The sequence below is a fragment of the Odontesthes bonariensis genome, chromosome 15 (genome assembly GCF_027942865.1).
Source record: "Odontesthes bonariensis isolate fOdoBon6 chromosome 15, fOdoBon6.hap1, whole genome shotgun sequence".
Classification (NCBI taxonomy): domain Eukaryota; kingdom Metazoa; phylum Chordata; class Actinopteri; order Atheriniformes; family Atherinopsidae; genus Odontesthes; species Odontesthes bonariensis.
In genome coordinates this window covers 21,712,309-21,729,775 of record NC_134520.1, presented here as the reverse complement: position 1 = coordinate 21,729,775, position 17,467 = coordinate 21,712,309, and the positions used below count along the sequence as shown (strand labels likewise).

The 17,467-nt window shown below is 41.9% G+C and overlaps 1 protein-coding gene across 4 annotated transcripts in view; it reads right to left on the bottom strand.

The window, feature by feature from the left end:
- Positions 1-7,859: 7,859 nt before the first annotated feature.
- Positions 7,860-17,467, bottom strand: part of opa1 (OPA1 mitochondrial dynamin like GTPase) — a 34,680-nt gene continuing 25,072 nt past the window's right edge. For all 4 annotated transcript variants that reach the window (XM_075485518.1, XM_075485520.1, XM_075485519.1 and 1 more), the window contains 2 exons: positions 9,784-9,857; positions 7,860-9,625 (listed from right to left, as the gene is read on the bottom strand). In XM_075485518.1, coding sequence (XP_075341633.1) covers positions 9,793-9,857 — 65 coding nt within the window. In that variant the 3' untranslated portion in view covers positions 7,860-9,625; positions 9,784-9,792. The remainder of the gene's footprint in view (positions 9,626-9,783; positions 9,858-17,467) is intronic.

Below are 17,467 nucleotides of genomic sequence, written 5' to 3'. Positions count from 1 at the left end.
CCTGACAGCTCTGAGTGTGTAACGTGGCAATTTTCTTGTCTTAATCTGGTGTGATGTCAGGCAGGTTGAAGTCCAAGTGCTCTGGGAAAACACACTGAGCCATTCATGTGACATAAGCTTGTTTTACTGTTTAACTCCCAGAACACATGTAAAACAGGCCTGTTTGAAAATGCAAATCTAATTAAAACTATAAGCTCGGGGAAATAAGATCAGGACTTCCTGAGAAGAGACAAAAGCTCAGAAGCTTAATCGTTTTACCAACTGTGTTGTCATGTCTGCTTTGCTTTAGCATGTGATGCTACTGCTGATTCGGACCCTCGCCTCGAACATTCACACTCTGCCTCGTATTGTGTTTGCTTTTGGTTTTAGTGCCCGCTAAGATACTATTGATGGCTAGTCAAGTAATGTCACCCGACCAGTTTTTCGTCTGGCCTCACTACAGCACTTAGATGATGAAAGCCGGTCCTCAGCGTCCCCCCAATCCAGCAACAAGTGCAGCCCCCTTTCCATCCATCACCATCACTCTGCAAGAGGCAGATCAGCCTGACTGACGTAAGCAGTGTGGACAGATACAATTTCAGCCTGGCAACACAGCCAGTATCTGGCAACCCTGCTCTCTGTTTACCTAAAGGCTGAAGGCAGCTGAACCAAGTCCTCACCTGCTGGCCTCACTGGTTGCCATGAGAGCTCACATAATCCCACTAAGTCCATGCAAGCCCAGAGCCGCTTCTTGTGCTAAAAGCTCCACATCCCTCCCTCACACCAAGACCTCCACTTGATTCACAAACAGTTCTTGTGATGATCACTTTTTCCATGGTAACTCTGCATATATCTCTATTCTGCAGAGGGAAGTTCCCACCCCTCTGCTGTTACACACACAAACATACACACTTTAGTTTCTTTACCTCTGTTTCGACAGCCTTACTGCCACCAATTGTTAGGATGTAACCAATAGCAAACAGTACAGACAAACTTATTCACAAGTACACCAATTAGGATTGTTTTTCTAAGAAATTCTTAGCGTAGACACTTTTTAAACAATATTAAAAAAAAAACTGAATAGATCAATATAAAGACCTGAGACCTAAAAATAACTTGAAATAAAATCAGCTCTTTGGCTTTGTTTCAGTGCGCTTTGACGCTTTGCATGACATGGTTTGCATCTGAATGATTTCACATTAGTAAGTTTATCATTGTCACAGCATCACACACACTGTTCAAGACCAGTGTTTGTCAGAATAAAGCACAGCATCATGCTGTGAAACACCTTGCCAGAAAGTTAAGACTGTAAAATATCAATTAAAAACAGAATGCCAGAATGCCTACATTAATTTGAATGCTTTTTGAAAAATATATATTTTTTTATATATTTTTTGATGCCATTGATTTGTTTCATATTCATTGGGACTGTAGCAACTAAAGACAGGAAAAGTTGGGTTAAAAAGGAAAAACAAAATAAGACACCTGGTGGAACATGTCACAGTTCGCCTAACTGGCACCACACTAGTAACAAGTTTGGGTTTGAAATGAATTCAGAGAGGGCAAGTCGCTCAAAATAAAAGATGAGAAAGGGCTTTGTTACAATATAAAAACCTTGTGTGGAAAAAAAAGGTCAATGATTAAAGAACATTGTTTGAATGGAGGCTAAAACATAAACAACAGCCAGAAACCCGCCACCATCTCTGAGCCTGAGCTCACTTGTGATGGGCTCAGGCAAGTGGGGGAAAAAAAGTCTGGGCTAAAGCGGAGATGGACCATTCAGCTTATTATCACCAGTGATGTGGTGTTTCGTTCTGTCGCATGTGTGATCTTGTTTGTGAGCAGAGTAAGACAACATAGATTGACCATCAGGGATTTACCAGAGGCAGTTTTCCTCCACAATAGCCTGATTGACTGATGACGTCCTGTGTTGTGGGATGATGAGGTCACTTTATGGATGCTTTCAGGGTAAATGTCAGACTTGAATGGTGAGAACAAGCAGCGTTCCCCTGCCATGCCACACACACACACACACACACACACACACACACAGAGGAAGATACAGGACCACCACAGGATTCACACGCTTTACTCTCCTTCAGTTCCTAAAATTTAAGCACTGTGATAATTTATAGCTCTCACAGCGTAAGAACACAGCTCTATATGTGTGTGTGTTGCGGGTATGACAGGGAAGGTCGTTGACCTTGGTGACTTGGCTAAAATCCCCATGGGCCTAGTTCACCATTGGAATGGACCCCACAGCGCAATGGGAAGATGGCTCCAACATAATGAGCACAAAGGCCAATTGTGAAGCTATTCTCTGCAGGGCAGAAAGCGTCAGGCCCCGGGGACAGTAGAGGGTTTTGTCGGCTGAAACGGAGAAGGAAGCCTGTTGCTTCAACAAGCCTCTGATAAGATTAATCAGCGGTGACCCAACAGTGGAACTTTGTCCCTGGGGCACAAAGTGTCAGAGTTACATCCACTGTATCTATCTGCACTTGTAGACTGAAGTGCTGATAAGTGACTCTCATTAGCCAAATTAGTGTCTTTTACTGTTGGTATTATGGTGTTTGTCATGAACAGACAGTCAGAGTTTCTAACGTGTTGTCAGTACTTCTTATGATCAGTGAACTGAAGTCAGCAATCCTGGAATTGATTGCTCTCTCTATGAATGAAATACAATACTAGTGCGAGAATGATTTGTGGTCACATAAAACAAGAAATAATAGCATCTCTTCCCCGAGTTGCACTCACATCTATTTAGTATTTTTTATAATGTAGTTTGGAGTGCTTGGTAGAGTGTGTGCATCATGTACCCAGACTTTCCTGTCTCCAGTATCTTCCATTGTATTTTATTCAAATACAAGTCTAAAAAAGCAGCGAAAGTATCTTTAAAAGTAATAATGTAGGCCTACACATTGAGTCCAGCTCACTCAAACCAGCGTGAAAAGCTCATCTTAAGGACAAATAAGTAAATCTAATGTGAAATGACCGAAACCATCTAAACTTTGGCAGAAAATGTCGTATTATTGTTGAACTCATTTGCTCGCAAAGAAAAGTTGATTAAGGAAAAATAATTCAGGGCCTTTAGTAAGATTCTTTTTCATTTTTATTTAATAATAAATAAAAAAAAAAATGGCTGTATTAAAAGTGCTGGAGATCTGACAGAATCAATTTTACTCCAATGTCTTCAAAATGGGGAAATATTGAAAATCGCAGCACATGGGTTTGTGTCCCTGTTTCCCAAACCATTAGGAAGGTGTTTTACCTCAAAAAGAACTATCTGCAGCAGATAACAAACCTCCTAACAGCCCCGATCTTTACCTCAGAAGTGTATGTACAGCATTATAATAAGTCATGGAAGATAGTGACGCAGCTTTAATTTACAGAAAAAGTGTGTTAATGTCACCAGGATGCTAAGAGCAACCTACCTGCCAAAAAAATATGCTCAAGAGTACCAACAAGAATCAGCTCTGTTTTAAATGCAAATGACTGTCACACAATATCTAATCTACATTTTCTCTATTTTCTTAACTTCCCATTTGGCTAATTGATAAAAAAAAATCCTACTAGATTTTATTCCCTAAAAACAATTGGCAGCAATCAATTTAGCAGTCTTAATCATTGACTTCATAAAGCCTTATCCATCAGTGTTTGTTTAAAGCAGCTCTATGTTTGTCAAGTTCTCTTCACGTTGCAGTACGTGGGTACATCTGCCTGCTGCCTGGATTTCTGCCTATCCCACAACTTCAATGATCATCTATTTAACAGAAGGTAGAGACAGAAGACAACAAAGCCAGTGGCAGCACCAAGAAGGCAAACAAATGCTAACACTGCTCTTCCTGCCAGAAAACGCCCATCCCCACAACTTATTGCCCTTTTCTAAGACGTATTCAAGGTTTTCATCATCTACTGACCCGCCACACCCCTTCCAAAAGACCATGAATGTGTCTGTATATTTAGATGGGGGGGGGGGATTAAAGAAAATTAAGCAACAAGGCCGGCTCTTTCTTTTTCTTCAGAAAGACTAGAAATGACGCTTTGTGCACATCCTCTTCTGTGGCACATTTGACAGGTTTGGCCCGGCTGCCTTTGTGTCACCAGAATAAAAGGGATTTAAGGAAAACACAAACTGAGCCACTGTGCTGTTGTGGTGCTGGCTATTAGTCAACGTGACGGCCTTTACAGATGCTAATGGCTTATAGTGTGTCCTGGTCGGCATCCCTCCTCACAGAGCGTGGCTATCTGATAGCACAAAGGCCTTGTGCTGGAGGTTGACTTTTCCCCCTTTCTTTTCATGGCTGCTACAAAGTCATGAGGCTTTTTTTCCACCCTATTTTTAAGAAAATTGAAGAATACAATGCGAGCACAGAAAGCAACAATTTGACAAAAAAGCAGACTTATTCATGTGTAAAGCCTCAGGTGATGAGGATGAGGCCCGTCCCCCACATCCAGCAGCCCTTTGAGTAAGGTGGAGATGTGGTAGCAGCCAGGCTCTTGTGAAACGAGAGATGATGCCCGGGAGTGGAGGACCTCTGGACTCTGACTGATTAATCAGTCAGACCCTCAGCTGCCTGCCTCTCGTCACAGCCTGAGGCAGCGGCGTACCTTCAGCCAGCTCTGGGATGAGATAACAGCCCGCAGAGGTAAATACTCTGAAGGGTTTGCACAGACCTGGAGCGCAGGCGGCTCATCAGCACAAAGGTCACTGCATCCAGAAGCAACCAGCTGTAGGAGAACAGTAAACTATACATACATATACAAACATACTGTATGTACGACACAGGTCTCCGGGGTTGAGAGTGAAACAATGCATCAAAGGAGATTGTCTGTAAAGTGCTTCTTCCCCTTCCATATTACATGTTTAAACTCCAGAAGGTTTGGGGTAAAAAGAGCTGAAATATGTTCCAGCCAACAGTGAAACTGTAAAGGTACATTCAAGTCGAATATTTGACGTAATGCTTTAGTTGTAGTTGTGCGAGAATGTCAAACTTTTTCCATCAAAATATAAGTCGGTAAAACATATATAGATATGTCTGATCACGTTGCTTGGTAACAGTTCGATAAATAGTTACCACAAGGCCTTCCTCCGCAAGTGGGGTGAGATGTATAAACGATGAACACTCATAAAAAAATACATGAATGTAGCTTTTCCCACAGTGGTATCCATGTACATAGGCAGCATACGGGGTGAGAATAAGCATCTCACTTTCATTAACAGTTTTCCAGACACACACAGCTTTCACAGCTGTCCACATAAGGACTTTGTATTGACTTCTGATTATTGCGGTAGGTCTAATTTAATTTTTTAACTTCCCTCTAACCCAAACCAGAACCCAAGAAATGATATTTCATTGGAAACATATTTGGTCTTAGAAAAGGTCCCTGTGAGGTAACACAAATGAGTAAGAGCACATACACACTTAAAGCAAAACAGTTTACTATTCAAAAACTGCAATGTTAGTAATTAAATGTGTACTAAGTTTCAAAAGACTTAACCCTCCTGTTACCCTCGTTTTTTCAGACATCTATTATCCTTGGGGTCAATTTGACCCCAGCGATTTTAATCTATAAAAAAAGGACTGTAATTCAGAAATGTTCCCAACTTTTCGTGTCTGGCCCTTCAGGTTTATTTGTTGTTAGCATAAAAAAGCCCTTCAAGTGTTCCTGCCCCCCTCACACACACCCCATTTGTCCAAAACACCTAATCAATGACTAGACGAAAATGTGAAAATATCCATAAAATCTCATTGGCTGATTTAAAACTGGAAAGAAAGACATTTATTTTACTTCAATACCTTCTTATTATCTCTCACTACATATTTCTGTAATTTTTAACATGAAAATTGTTGCATGTTATATTATGGCCACGCAGGCCTTCAGCCATGTCCAGGACCACCCTCATCCCCTGGTTCTTCTCTGGTGCTTCACCAGGTGCCTTGCCAGTGTACACCTGCATATTCCAGGCATAGCTGGACTGGGCATCACATCCTGCCCAAATTTTTATGCCATATTTAGCTGGTTTGCTCGGGATGTATTGATGGAAGGGACAGCGCCCACGGAATGCAACTAAACATTCATCCACTGTTACGTTGGGGCCTGGATTGTACAGCAAGGGCAATCTTTGGACCCACTTGTCCCATACCTCCCTTATGGCAGCAAGCTTGTCACGAGCACGCCTTCCCTGCCTGGTTTCTTTGTCATCAAAGCGGATGACACGGGACAACATATGGAATGTCTTCAGAGACATTGTGGCAGGAAAAATAGCCCTTCCTGTTTTAGGATGCCATAGACTAGCTGTAGCTTCCCCCTTTGATCTGTAGACCCCTGCTAAAATGAGTAACCCCACATAGGCTTGGAAAAGGGTGTCACTGATGTCTTCCCATGTGTCTCCATATACACGTTTCCCCTCTAAATTTGTCATGTCCAGTATGAGCTTTTCTATTGGTGGTGTAATGAAAAGCTCAAATGCTGTTTTCATGCTTTGGACATGACTAACTGCATACCTGGTGGGCCCTGGAACCATTTTGATTACATTAGCAGCGCTTCGTCTCCCGTGCTGTTCAAGTGGGGAGACGGACCATGATATCTTGCCATTTTTTGACTGCAACCTGTCTGCTGGAGCGTCTGACACTACAGGGGGATCAACATGAAGGCTTTCATTCTCCTCTCCCTCATCTGATGATAAGTCATGGTTAGGATTCTCCTCAACATTATCCTCTGTTTCAGAAGCATCTTCATTCTCCTCCATGTCACTGTCACGATCAAAAAGCTGGGATAAAACCTCAGTAGTAGAAAATCTTTCCTTCGAAGTCATCTGTTCTTCTGGCTAACAGATATCACAGAAGGAAATTGTGTGAAATGCTGGTCAGGTCTTTTTATATTTTATGCTGCAGTGTAAGAGGCTCCTCCCACTCAAGCGCAGGAAAGATCAAATATCAAAGATCTCGTGGGAATCGTTTTTGTTTGACAAATGTTTGTGTCATTAGAACTATAAGTGTTAGGGCCCTAAACATAAACAAGCCCTCTGAAGTATGTATAAGTGTGACCTTCATGTGAACTGAGACCAATAAAGCATCAGTGTAAGTGAATTTACAGTAATTCTACATTTTCTTTTATGTTTTATGCAGCTAAATCGCTTTGGGGTCAAATTGACCCCAAGGAACACAGATGTATACAAGATGTGTACAGGACATCAAGAAAGTGTTATGATGAAAAATGTCAGTATACCATGTTCCCCCCACTTAATTAGGAAAAGTCATCAAGTATGAAGCAAAAAGAAATTGCACTTTGTGAATTGTGAGTGGTCAAACATTGAAAGGGATCAAATAGACCCCAAGGATAACAGGAGGGTTAATTGCTGATTAGACCCCTTCTGTCATAAAAGAGTAAAAAATTACAATTTCTTGAGGTGTTTTACAAATCCTTTTATCAAATGTCAAATAATCGTTTCACTTAATAGATATCTTTTGTTTTTGTCTTCAAAACAAAAAAGATGAATAAACTTTCTCCAAGTTTGGCGATTCCATAATTTATGGGCAGGTATCACACATGTAGATGCTGCTCCAGTTATCGTTGGCCACTCTAGGGTTAACATGTTACCATGCCAACATTACTTTTTTACAGTGTCCAAAGGGTGTAGCCGAGTCCAAAGGAGCAGCATCTAGATGAGCAGATTTTCTTTGTCACAATGCAAACTGTTGTACAAATCAAAGTTATGACAAAAGGAGGGACCAAACAACACTCACTGGTACTCTGGCTGGGAGGATACTGCAAACACCATGATCTCAGGCAATGTGCCAGCAGCAAAGGCAGCTTCCATCATACATTTGTTTAACTTTGGTGGGACAAACCGACGACCACAAAGAAAAGAAAATCTCTCATTTTTATTTCTCAACTTTATTTTCAATTTTCTTTTAAACACAAATTAAATAAATAAAGCACACCTGATGGGGTACACCATGCACATATTACTTTCTACAACATAAAACATGTTTCTGAGCCACCTGACCAACTTTGTGTTACGCAAGCGGCTCACTCTGCATACTCGTGCTGTACATGACAGTAGCTCCATGACTCCCCATAAACACTAGCCGTGCAGAATGCACATCATGTCTTATATATTTACCCATATACACATATGAATGAATGATTAGAGGTGACATAATCTCACCCCGTTTAGTTGAATACATCTAATCATTTTCAAGATAGGAAGAATGAGAATATGTGGGAGATGGGAAGAGTCAGAATGGTCCAAATGAAAAAGGTGCAGAGTGTGTGGATGTGAGAGGCTTTAAGATGAGAATGTTGAAGGAGCTCAATTTCGTTGGATCAATTGTGAATGTTTGGCTATGAACAGTGAATGGAAGGAGAATTTTGGGGAGTTGACAGAAGCATCCGTTTTCACTTGAACGCTGGACATTTTTCTTGACTTTGAGGACCAAGTGAGATAACTTTTTATCCCCTAGTTTTGCCACGTAAATGCTCAATAACCAGTCGCAGACAGAAAAAGGAGGATGAATACAAGTGCACCCGTGTTTGGGCAAACACGGAGACAAAACATCAGTGACATCAGGGTGTCAGATTTGGAAAAACATGAAGAGAAACTCCTCACTTATGTGAAACTCTACCCACAATAAGCCGGACCTGAAAACTAGATCAGCACCAATAACCAGGTCCAACGTGGAAAAATAAAGAGTTTCATAAAATCAAGACAAATGCATCTGCTAAGTGTCTGAGAAGAGTTTCAAAACATTTATACTGATGTCATTTTTATAAGATCACACTTCATAATTTTGCTAACGGACTCAGCGATTCTCAAACATCTTAAATGTGCGGTTCATTTAATTTTCAGTTTGAAGAGAGTATACGATAACGCTGCAGCATATGAATGACATGTTAATACACAATGACAGAGCAGACAGATTCAGCGGGAAAAAGACAGAACAGCATGACCAGGACAGTCTGTGAATTCGGCAGATATAGAAACTTAATGTTTTGTCTAATAAACCAATTGAAAAATAAATAGAATTAATACAGCAAATTACTTCCAGCACAATGACAGCTGATCCTATTCTGTTAACCTGTTCATTTTTGTGGCGATACAGTGGAGAGCGTTTATGGTTGGAGAGCTGAGTATTGCACTGGGAAGTCTTTTGCTCCAATTTCCATCAATACAGAGCAAACTGAGATTACACTGAAATCTTGGAGGGGTAACTGAAGTGCTAAGTTACCACTAAGTGCAACTATCTCAATCAATATGCACAAAGAAAACAGAAGGAAAGCCAAACAAAATTAAGAAAGCTGGAGATTAGACATGTACACAATCTTCATTTATTGAAAATAAGTGGTTCTGACAACACACTGCAAGCTTCGTAATTTCCTTCTGATCTGACTGGGTTCGGGTTTCCGTGCAGAAGTCCCCCTCTTGTCCCAAAGAAACGGGAGAAAACAGGAATCAAAGAGAAAGTCTGGAAGCGGTTCCTCCATCTTATGCTTCTGTTTTAGGTCAACCACTCCTTCAGTGTCCAAGAGTGAACGGGAAGCCAAGTAGTGGATGGTAAAATCAGATGAGTGATGAGGCGGGGCCATGGGGCGTCGACGGTCATTTACAGATGCGTTTATCTTTGTTCAGTGCATTCCTCAGCTGTGATCCAAAAATGTTTCATCAAAAGAATTATTACGAGGAAGGACCAAGGAGAAACAAACACGCTACACAACAACCAGTTGATCCTGAATCTGAGCAACAGAGTATTCATTTAAAGCACAGCTTTGGGGTAAACTGGTAATCACATAGACAAATACCTGGGTCTGTTATTTTTCCTTGTGAAGAGCTTCTATAAAAGCTTCAAGTTTCTCCTGGATCTCCCGAACTTTCTCTGCAAAGAAGAGAGGAAGTGGGTTAGTGTATCACAAGCAAATTCAAAAACATCTTTTGGGCAGAAATAAAAGAAAAAACATGAAATGATGCCAAGAGCTCTAAAGGTTTTTTTTTGTTCTTTTCAATCTGCAGATATCTTTTGGTTTTGGGGCAAAACAACACTGTAAAGATGTCATATTAACCTCTGAAATGGGAAACTATCATCTTCAAGCTTAAAAATACCAACGGATTAACTGACGGTATCATTTTAGATGCAACAGATTTAAAATTTAAGAATATATTGTGTAGTCCAAATCGTTACTTTGTTCTTACATAAAACAAACAAATAAAAGAGAGTAACCGACAGTCTTTGATAATGGTCATCATTGTCATCGTTCAGGCTGAATGTGAATGTTCACTTTTGAGGGGTTTTTTTCCCAGCAGATTTTGGGGTTAAGCAGAGGCTTAATCATACAGTCATGTCTTTTAACTATTAAGGTTTTGACTGATCAGGACATAAAATAATTTTTCTTTTTTTAAAAACAGTAAAATGTATCAGATGAAACAACACACTGTAATTATTGAACAAAAAATAAGCAAAAAATGCAGAAGTAGTGTGTGAAAAACTAATCCCACCATTCATGCTTCCATCAGAATCAAAAGGGGAAGTAGCCGTGAGGCACTGCTAATCTGATGCTTCTGATTATCTGATGATCAGCAAGTGGGAGCACCAATATAAAAGGAGAAGTTCTGGCAGTTTGCTGGAGTTCATCTGGAGGACTCAGGCATTTGTTAACACAATGCCAAGGAGGAAAGACATCAGCAAAGATCTTGGAGAAGCAACTGTTGCTGTGCATCAATCTGGGAGGGGTTACAAGGCTTTTCCCAAACATGTTGGAGTTTATCTTTCTACAGAGAGAAAGATGATTCACAAGTGGAAAACTGTACCCTGGCTTTTGCCCTACGCCGGCTAGTATAGGCCCCGTCCCCATATGACCCTAAATTGGATTAAGTGGGTATAGAAAATTAAAGGATGGATGGAGTGAGCCATAATGATGTGAAAGCCTGATAATAAAACAGTTAATTCTGCTAAAGCAGATTCTTGTGTGGTGTACTCAGTCATATCACACACTGCATCTCGGGTTACTTTTGTTAAATAAATAATGAAATTGTGTAATATATTTCATGCTTTGCTTTATTTGTTGTTACTGAATTTCAAGACCTGGTAAGGACCTGGTATTCTTTTCTTTATTTATGTGTTTATCTTTTTTATGTCCTGAATATGCAAAGCCTTAGAAGTGACACAAGGTGTTCACCGTAGGGGCTAAATGAACTAACACTAAGATGGGTAGCTGGTTATAAACATGCTCTTTAACAAAGAGTATATTTAACTTTAGAATTGATGATTTTGATCTATGATATACCTGTATATAATTCCAACTGGAACCTAATTCTCATCCCTTTTAGTATTTGCAGGTAGAAATTCCCTCACACTTTTGACCAAAACACCAGATGGTCCCCTCTGACAGTGGCAGCCAAACCTCAAGGCAGACCTCCTTCACACATCTGATGATGAAGGCTTTTGTACCCACATCAAAGCTCTCACCGTTCCCCCTTTTTTTTTTTTCTTAGTGTGTACCTCCTGGGCACATTGCTAATGGACAGAAGAGGACACCATCCCAACAATGGGAATGAATCTGCTGGAAAAACAGTCACTCACTTATTTTCATGATTAAACTCCCATTGTCCAGAGACTGCATACAATGAGCAATCCTTCCACTCAACATGTACTGTCACACGAGATGAACGAGCCATCTAAAGCAGTCTTAATCGCTGATTAAACAGTGGCTGAAGCAAGTCTGTGGGCCAAGACAGAGGAAAAGAAGCCGTGGCTTGCAATGCCAGCTGCACCTCAGGGCCTGGCTGCCTCTTCAGCTTCCTCGTCACCCTCGCTAATCTGTCTGGATCGCTCCCAAGCACAAACTCAAACACCAGCCCTGAAGAACAAACTAGCACTGCTCTATCTTGATCAATCAGCAACACGAGATCCCGAGGGGAACTATTGATGATTGTTTTCCTACGAGGAGGCCAACGAAAAACCACAGCTTTTCAAAGACTTTTTCAGGAAGATAAATCATTTCGGTTCGGACCTCATAGCACCGGTCTCCTAAGTGTCCATTTCACATCAACACAAAGGTGATAACTTGTGCGCGCTTTGGACTGAAACTTAATATTGTACTCGGAGGGCTTGTGTAACCCCCTTTGATGGGAGCACTGCTGTCGAGGTATCCTTTTCTTAGCTGCACCCCCACTTGCACCCTGCAAAACTGCCAAAGCTAAGAAGAGCTGCGTGATACAAAACTATGGAGAGCTGGGAGAAACTGACTTTGAGCCAGAAAGCGAAGTGAAAGATACAGAGACACATTCATCCTCATGTATTGAAATCTGACAAGAGCTGTACAGTCATGCCACTTACACCTCATTTCACCTCCTACATGCTCCACACTGGCAGGTGGGCAGGAAAAAAAATTCCCAGCCTTTGATACTCTGTTAACACACTCGGACAAAATGGTAGGGCGTGAGGGGGAGATTACTACACCTAATGGCAGCATTATAAAAGGGGCCTGTCGAGGGGAAACGCTGACAAGTCACTGCAGCAGGTGTGGGGTTGAATGAAACATGACCCTGCGGTACGCCATCCCAACACACAGCCCACCGCAGGGCACAGCTCAACGGCAGCAAACAGATTAGGCTACATGCCCTGACCACAAGACAACACAGCTCAATCCAAGCCAATCAGAGCAGGATTATCAACATCTGTCTGACCTGAAGAAAGAGATGTGAAGTATGAGTGGGTGGGGAGGTTAGGTTGGTGCGAGGAAAGGAGGGCAGTGGCTGTCAGATCATCAAAAAACATGGGAAAACCCCTGGCTCAAGCTTCAAAGTTTCTCACAGGGTTTAGATGTAGCTGATGACACACATGGTGCTTACAGGGTTTCTAATATATACCTCTTAAAAACAAAACAAAAAAAAACCACTGAGCCACCTGTCAGCTGTGGGCAGAGATTCTGACCTCTGTCGAGTCACTGCACACGCATTTGGGGCATTCTTTGGCTCTAGTTTTCTTGTAGAGAAAGGCTAAAATGCCCGGTTGTAAACCCTGGGCCAGACAACACACTAATTAAATGTCTGCCGTGATATTTTGAAGAGAAGACTGCGTACATAAGAACAGTAAAATCCATGAACTATTTCCTGACAGCAAGATGCTTAATGACTCTGAAATGAGGCCTCAGCAGCTTTCATGATCCCAGGAGGCCACGGGTATGTGTGAATGGCGTCTTTCAGAGCAGCCAATATTCTGGGATAAAAACTGTGAGAAAAAGATATTTATTTCCTCCTGCACCATCTGTTTGCCACCATAGACCACAGCACGATAAACAAAAGGCCATGACAAGGCTTTCTTTTCACCATCCTGTGGAAATGCAACAAAAAACAGTGGACAGAGTCCCCAAGGCCTGTTCCTCCCTGTGCAGAGGGAGTAGCGATTTAAAACTCCATTTAGGCTCCTGTTTACCTAAGAGATGAGCCCCAAAACACAGTCATTCAACCGCTCACCCCTTTATCTGGTCATGAATATTCCCATAAGCCTCTAGGCCTCTACCCCAGAGGCCCCTTCTTTAAGATGCTTGGTGCTGTGTGAGTTGCTGAGGGTGGAGGGACTCTGGCAGACTGATAGAAAGTGAGGGAAACTCCCCGACCCCCCCCCAAATCCCCTCTTTCAAGCCCTTCTTTCGGCTGATCTCCACATGAAATGATATCTCATTCACTGGCACTCTGTAGAGTCCCCTAAGCCCGCTATGGCCAGAGCATTGGCAGAGGTAGGACTGAGCCAGAAAGCCTTTAATTGATCTGTAATTAGACAGCATGGCCTTGCTGGACAAGTAACCAACAGAGAGAAGAGGGAGAATAGAGAGCAGAAAAAGATGGGAGGGAGGGCAAGAAGGCCTGCAAACTAATTCAATGCTTACTATAGATGGCCACTCTTCTTCACAGGATGGGAAAGGAAGCAACCAGGAAGAATGGGTGGCTTTAGTGGAAAAATAGCAACAGAAAGACAAGTATGAAGGTTTAGCAGGCTGCCCTGCAAGGTTTTGCTAACGAGAAAGCAGCAGTTCACAGCATGATCTTGAGAGTGTGGGGCGAGTGGTTTGGTCCATGTCTCAAGCTGTCATCATTCATAAAGACACTCTTTATATCTCATGACTGCCAAGGGTGCAGTGTAGGTGGGGACAGTGAATGTTTAAATGCTCGGCTTCTTCTGCCTTTGAAAGTCAATCTCCTAATGTAACAAACAGAAAAAGTCCTTTCCCTCAGCATGCTGTTTGATTTGTCACTGAATCTGGATCGTTGGGCTATAAAATCTCAGCCAGGGGAGACACGGTCGCAGGGAGAGGGAGCATGTCGACGGCGCAAACAGCACGTCAGTGACAGATTAATGAATCAGTGCGAGCACTCCTGGTTTTTTATCTAGAAAACAGATGCCGGGGAAAAAGCCGCACAATCTGGAGAGAGACGTACATGGGTCTGAATGGGTCAAAGCTTGGGATCAGCCCGAGGGCAGACTAGACTAAACAAAAAAAAAAAAAAAAAAAAAAAAAAAAAAAAAAAAAGGCAAAATGCAGGTAGTAAAATCTTTGAAAAGAGCCAGGTGATGACTGCTGTTGTGCTCTGTGGTGCAGGTTTTATTGACGAGCACTGCTTGCGCCTTTGAAGAGCCAGACATTAAAATTTTAGGGCAGGAGGTTGTAAAGATGAAGATAGTGGCAAGAACATTTAGAAGTGAGCGGGTTCACCAGAAGGCTTAGTAGATTTAACTTCTGCTGATGTTGTGTTTGAAGACTTATTTTTCCTTCGACCTCACTGCAGCAGGGATCATTAAATTTCTCCAACAGTTAAAGTAACACATGTCTACTCTTACGGTGATGGCACTCTTGGAGAAAGAGACAATAAATAATTAGGTGTAAAATATTATAGTTGAATTGTTTTCATTCGTTTTGTTCATTCTGTACAAACAGGGTACGGTCAACAACTGAGCAGCCCAGCTTCACTCTCTCTGTGCTGATGAAATATTTCCAAACAAAACTCTAAATTAAGACTGAGTTGACAATAGCCACCAGCCAAAAAAAAATAAATGTAAATGTCAAGAACACAGATTAACTGTGACTATGTATGAGGAAACAGTCGGCATCACTTTCTATATCTGCTCTTTAAAAAAAAAAAAGAAAAAAGGTATCAGACATTTAATCTGCCTATTGCTCACCGTGTAAACCATGGCAAGTCAGGCGTGTGAAGTTTTGTAAGAGTCACCTTTTGCACTCCAACGTAGGCATGTACTGAGGCTAAATGGTAATCCATCTTGAGAATCCACATGGGCTTGAATATTTGATGCTCAGTTTTAAAGTGAGATTGTCTCATGATCCCTCAGAGAAACTCCCCTCTACTTCCCACAGGTGTACAGAGAGGTTAACAACTGATGAACTTCATAGTAAGCACATACAGGTGAACTGTACCGCATGTTTGAAAACACGTCGACCCTGACAACAACTCCATTTTTCTGAAAATTGACCCCAGGCAAGCATATCAAACATGATTTCTTTTGTTTGCTGAATCGGATAAAAACTGAACGCGTTGGCTCCACGTCTCAATGTGTATCAAGAGCGCTTCTCTGTCAATGTCGTGACAGCCAAGTTACATTGGATATGTGTACTCAAACAGAAGTATTACACTGTGAGCTCAAGCACCTGTGACCTCAGCTAATGCACGTGCATGTGTACTCTGCGGTACACATACATGGAGTACGCAGAGACGAACATCAGAATAAAAGTGACACACGTCTCAATAATTGAAAGCTGCTGCAACAATAGCAGACTGGTGAAGCAATTACTATCATGCATTATCTGTTTGAAAAGGGCCAGAAAAAGATAAGAAAGGTCAGCTGCCCTCATCCTCCCGTTTCCCTCGGGTGTTCCCAGCTGTTCTCGACTCCAACAAACACCTTCACATCCATAAAAAACTGAGAAGATGGCAAACACACCTGGAAACCCTTTGAGCCACTGGAAGAAACCTGTTCAGGCCCATTGGCTGGACTTCCTGGACTGCAGGTGGTTCACTTGCAAAGTCTGAGAAGGTTGTACGAGCGCTACTAAAAATGCAGACGTTTCAGATAAAAGCGTTCTATAGCAATTCAAAATGAAGTGTTTCTTTAAACTGAACACCCATTCTGAGACAAATGTGGCTCCTGAATTGCTTTAGATTTTTTCTGATTCAAGGCTTTGTTCACATCACTTTGGTTCATCACTTTAAAAGAGTGAGAAGACAGAACCAGAGCGTCATTGCGAAACGGGGATCGCAGCAAAACAATCTTTCTTTTAGTTTTCTCCAAGTAATCCAAAGTGAGGTTTGTCATTATGTGGTTAACTGCATACACAAAACAGTCTGTCCCATCCGAACAACATGCTCGAAGCCACAAAACTGTCTGAAAAAAACAAGATCCACATTTTATGCTTCCAAACCAGGCAACCATGAATGGATAGAAGGGTGAGGTCAGTGGGGCTACAACATGAACGCAGTGTCCACTAAAGTTTGCAGTTTACAATTGTTAAGAAGACGGGGTATGTGGTTTTTCTATCACCTCATCTTAACCAGCACCTGATGTCAGATATTTGCGTGCGCATGTGTGTGAGTGAAGGGAATGATGGGTGGAAATGGGTCCCTGGTGGCCCAACTGTGCAGGGAACATGTGAACAGAAGTCTAGCTGAACTTCCCCTCCGATCACTGCACATCTTTCTCTGTCCCATTTTCCCACACTAGCACCCTCTCTTCCCCTGAGCCGGATGAGAGATGGCTTCACAAATCTCCTGTATAGTTTTATTTCGTTATCACCACTTCCATCATCACCCTTTAATGGGTTAACCATTTAAGGGGGAGGGGCTCAGAAGAACGTTTTACTCTAAATAATAAAGTTACTTTCAGAGCGTGTCAGATCTACAGTTTGATCTACAGTTTTTCTCCCTGCAAAAGGTAATTCAGTGCTTCGTTGAAACATTTATTATCATGACCAGCAGCTGTGTTGTCAAGAGCTTGCCAATCAGGTGCTGGACAGCTGACAATGTGTGTTTGTGTGTGTGTGTACAAAAGAAAGACGTCCCTAGTTCTTGACGTGAGAGGAAGGATGGATGGACTGGAGTGCAGGGAGGAAGTGAGAAGTCGTGAGGGAATAAAGGGGAAAAGACAGATGATGGGAAAGTGGAAGGAGAAGCAGGTCATGACTTTGGTAAATGGTGGCAGCTGGTTTGTTGGAGCTTTGATGAAGAGAAGGAGAGTAAGAGGAGAACAGAAGGAGAAAAAGGTGAAAGAGAGGCTCTTGCACGGAAAAGCTGTTTAAGAAAATGATATATATATAAATATTTATATATGCCAAATCTCTGCCAGTGTTATGACAACTCTGAATCTACTGTTATTGTATTTGATGCATCCAAGGAGAAAATGGATCATTTGGCAACAGCCGGAGGTTTACTCTTCTGTGGGAAACACTGATATTGTAATACAACTAAGCCTGCTCTGAACTA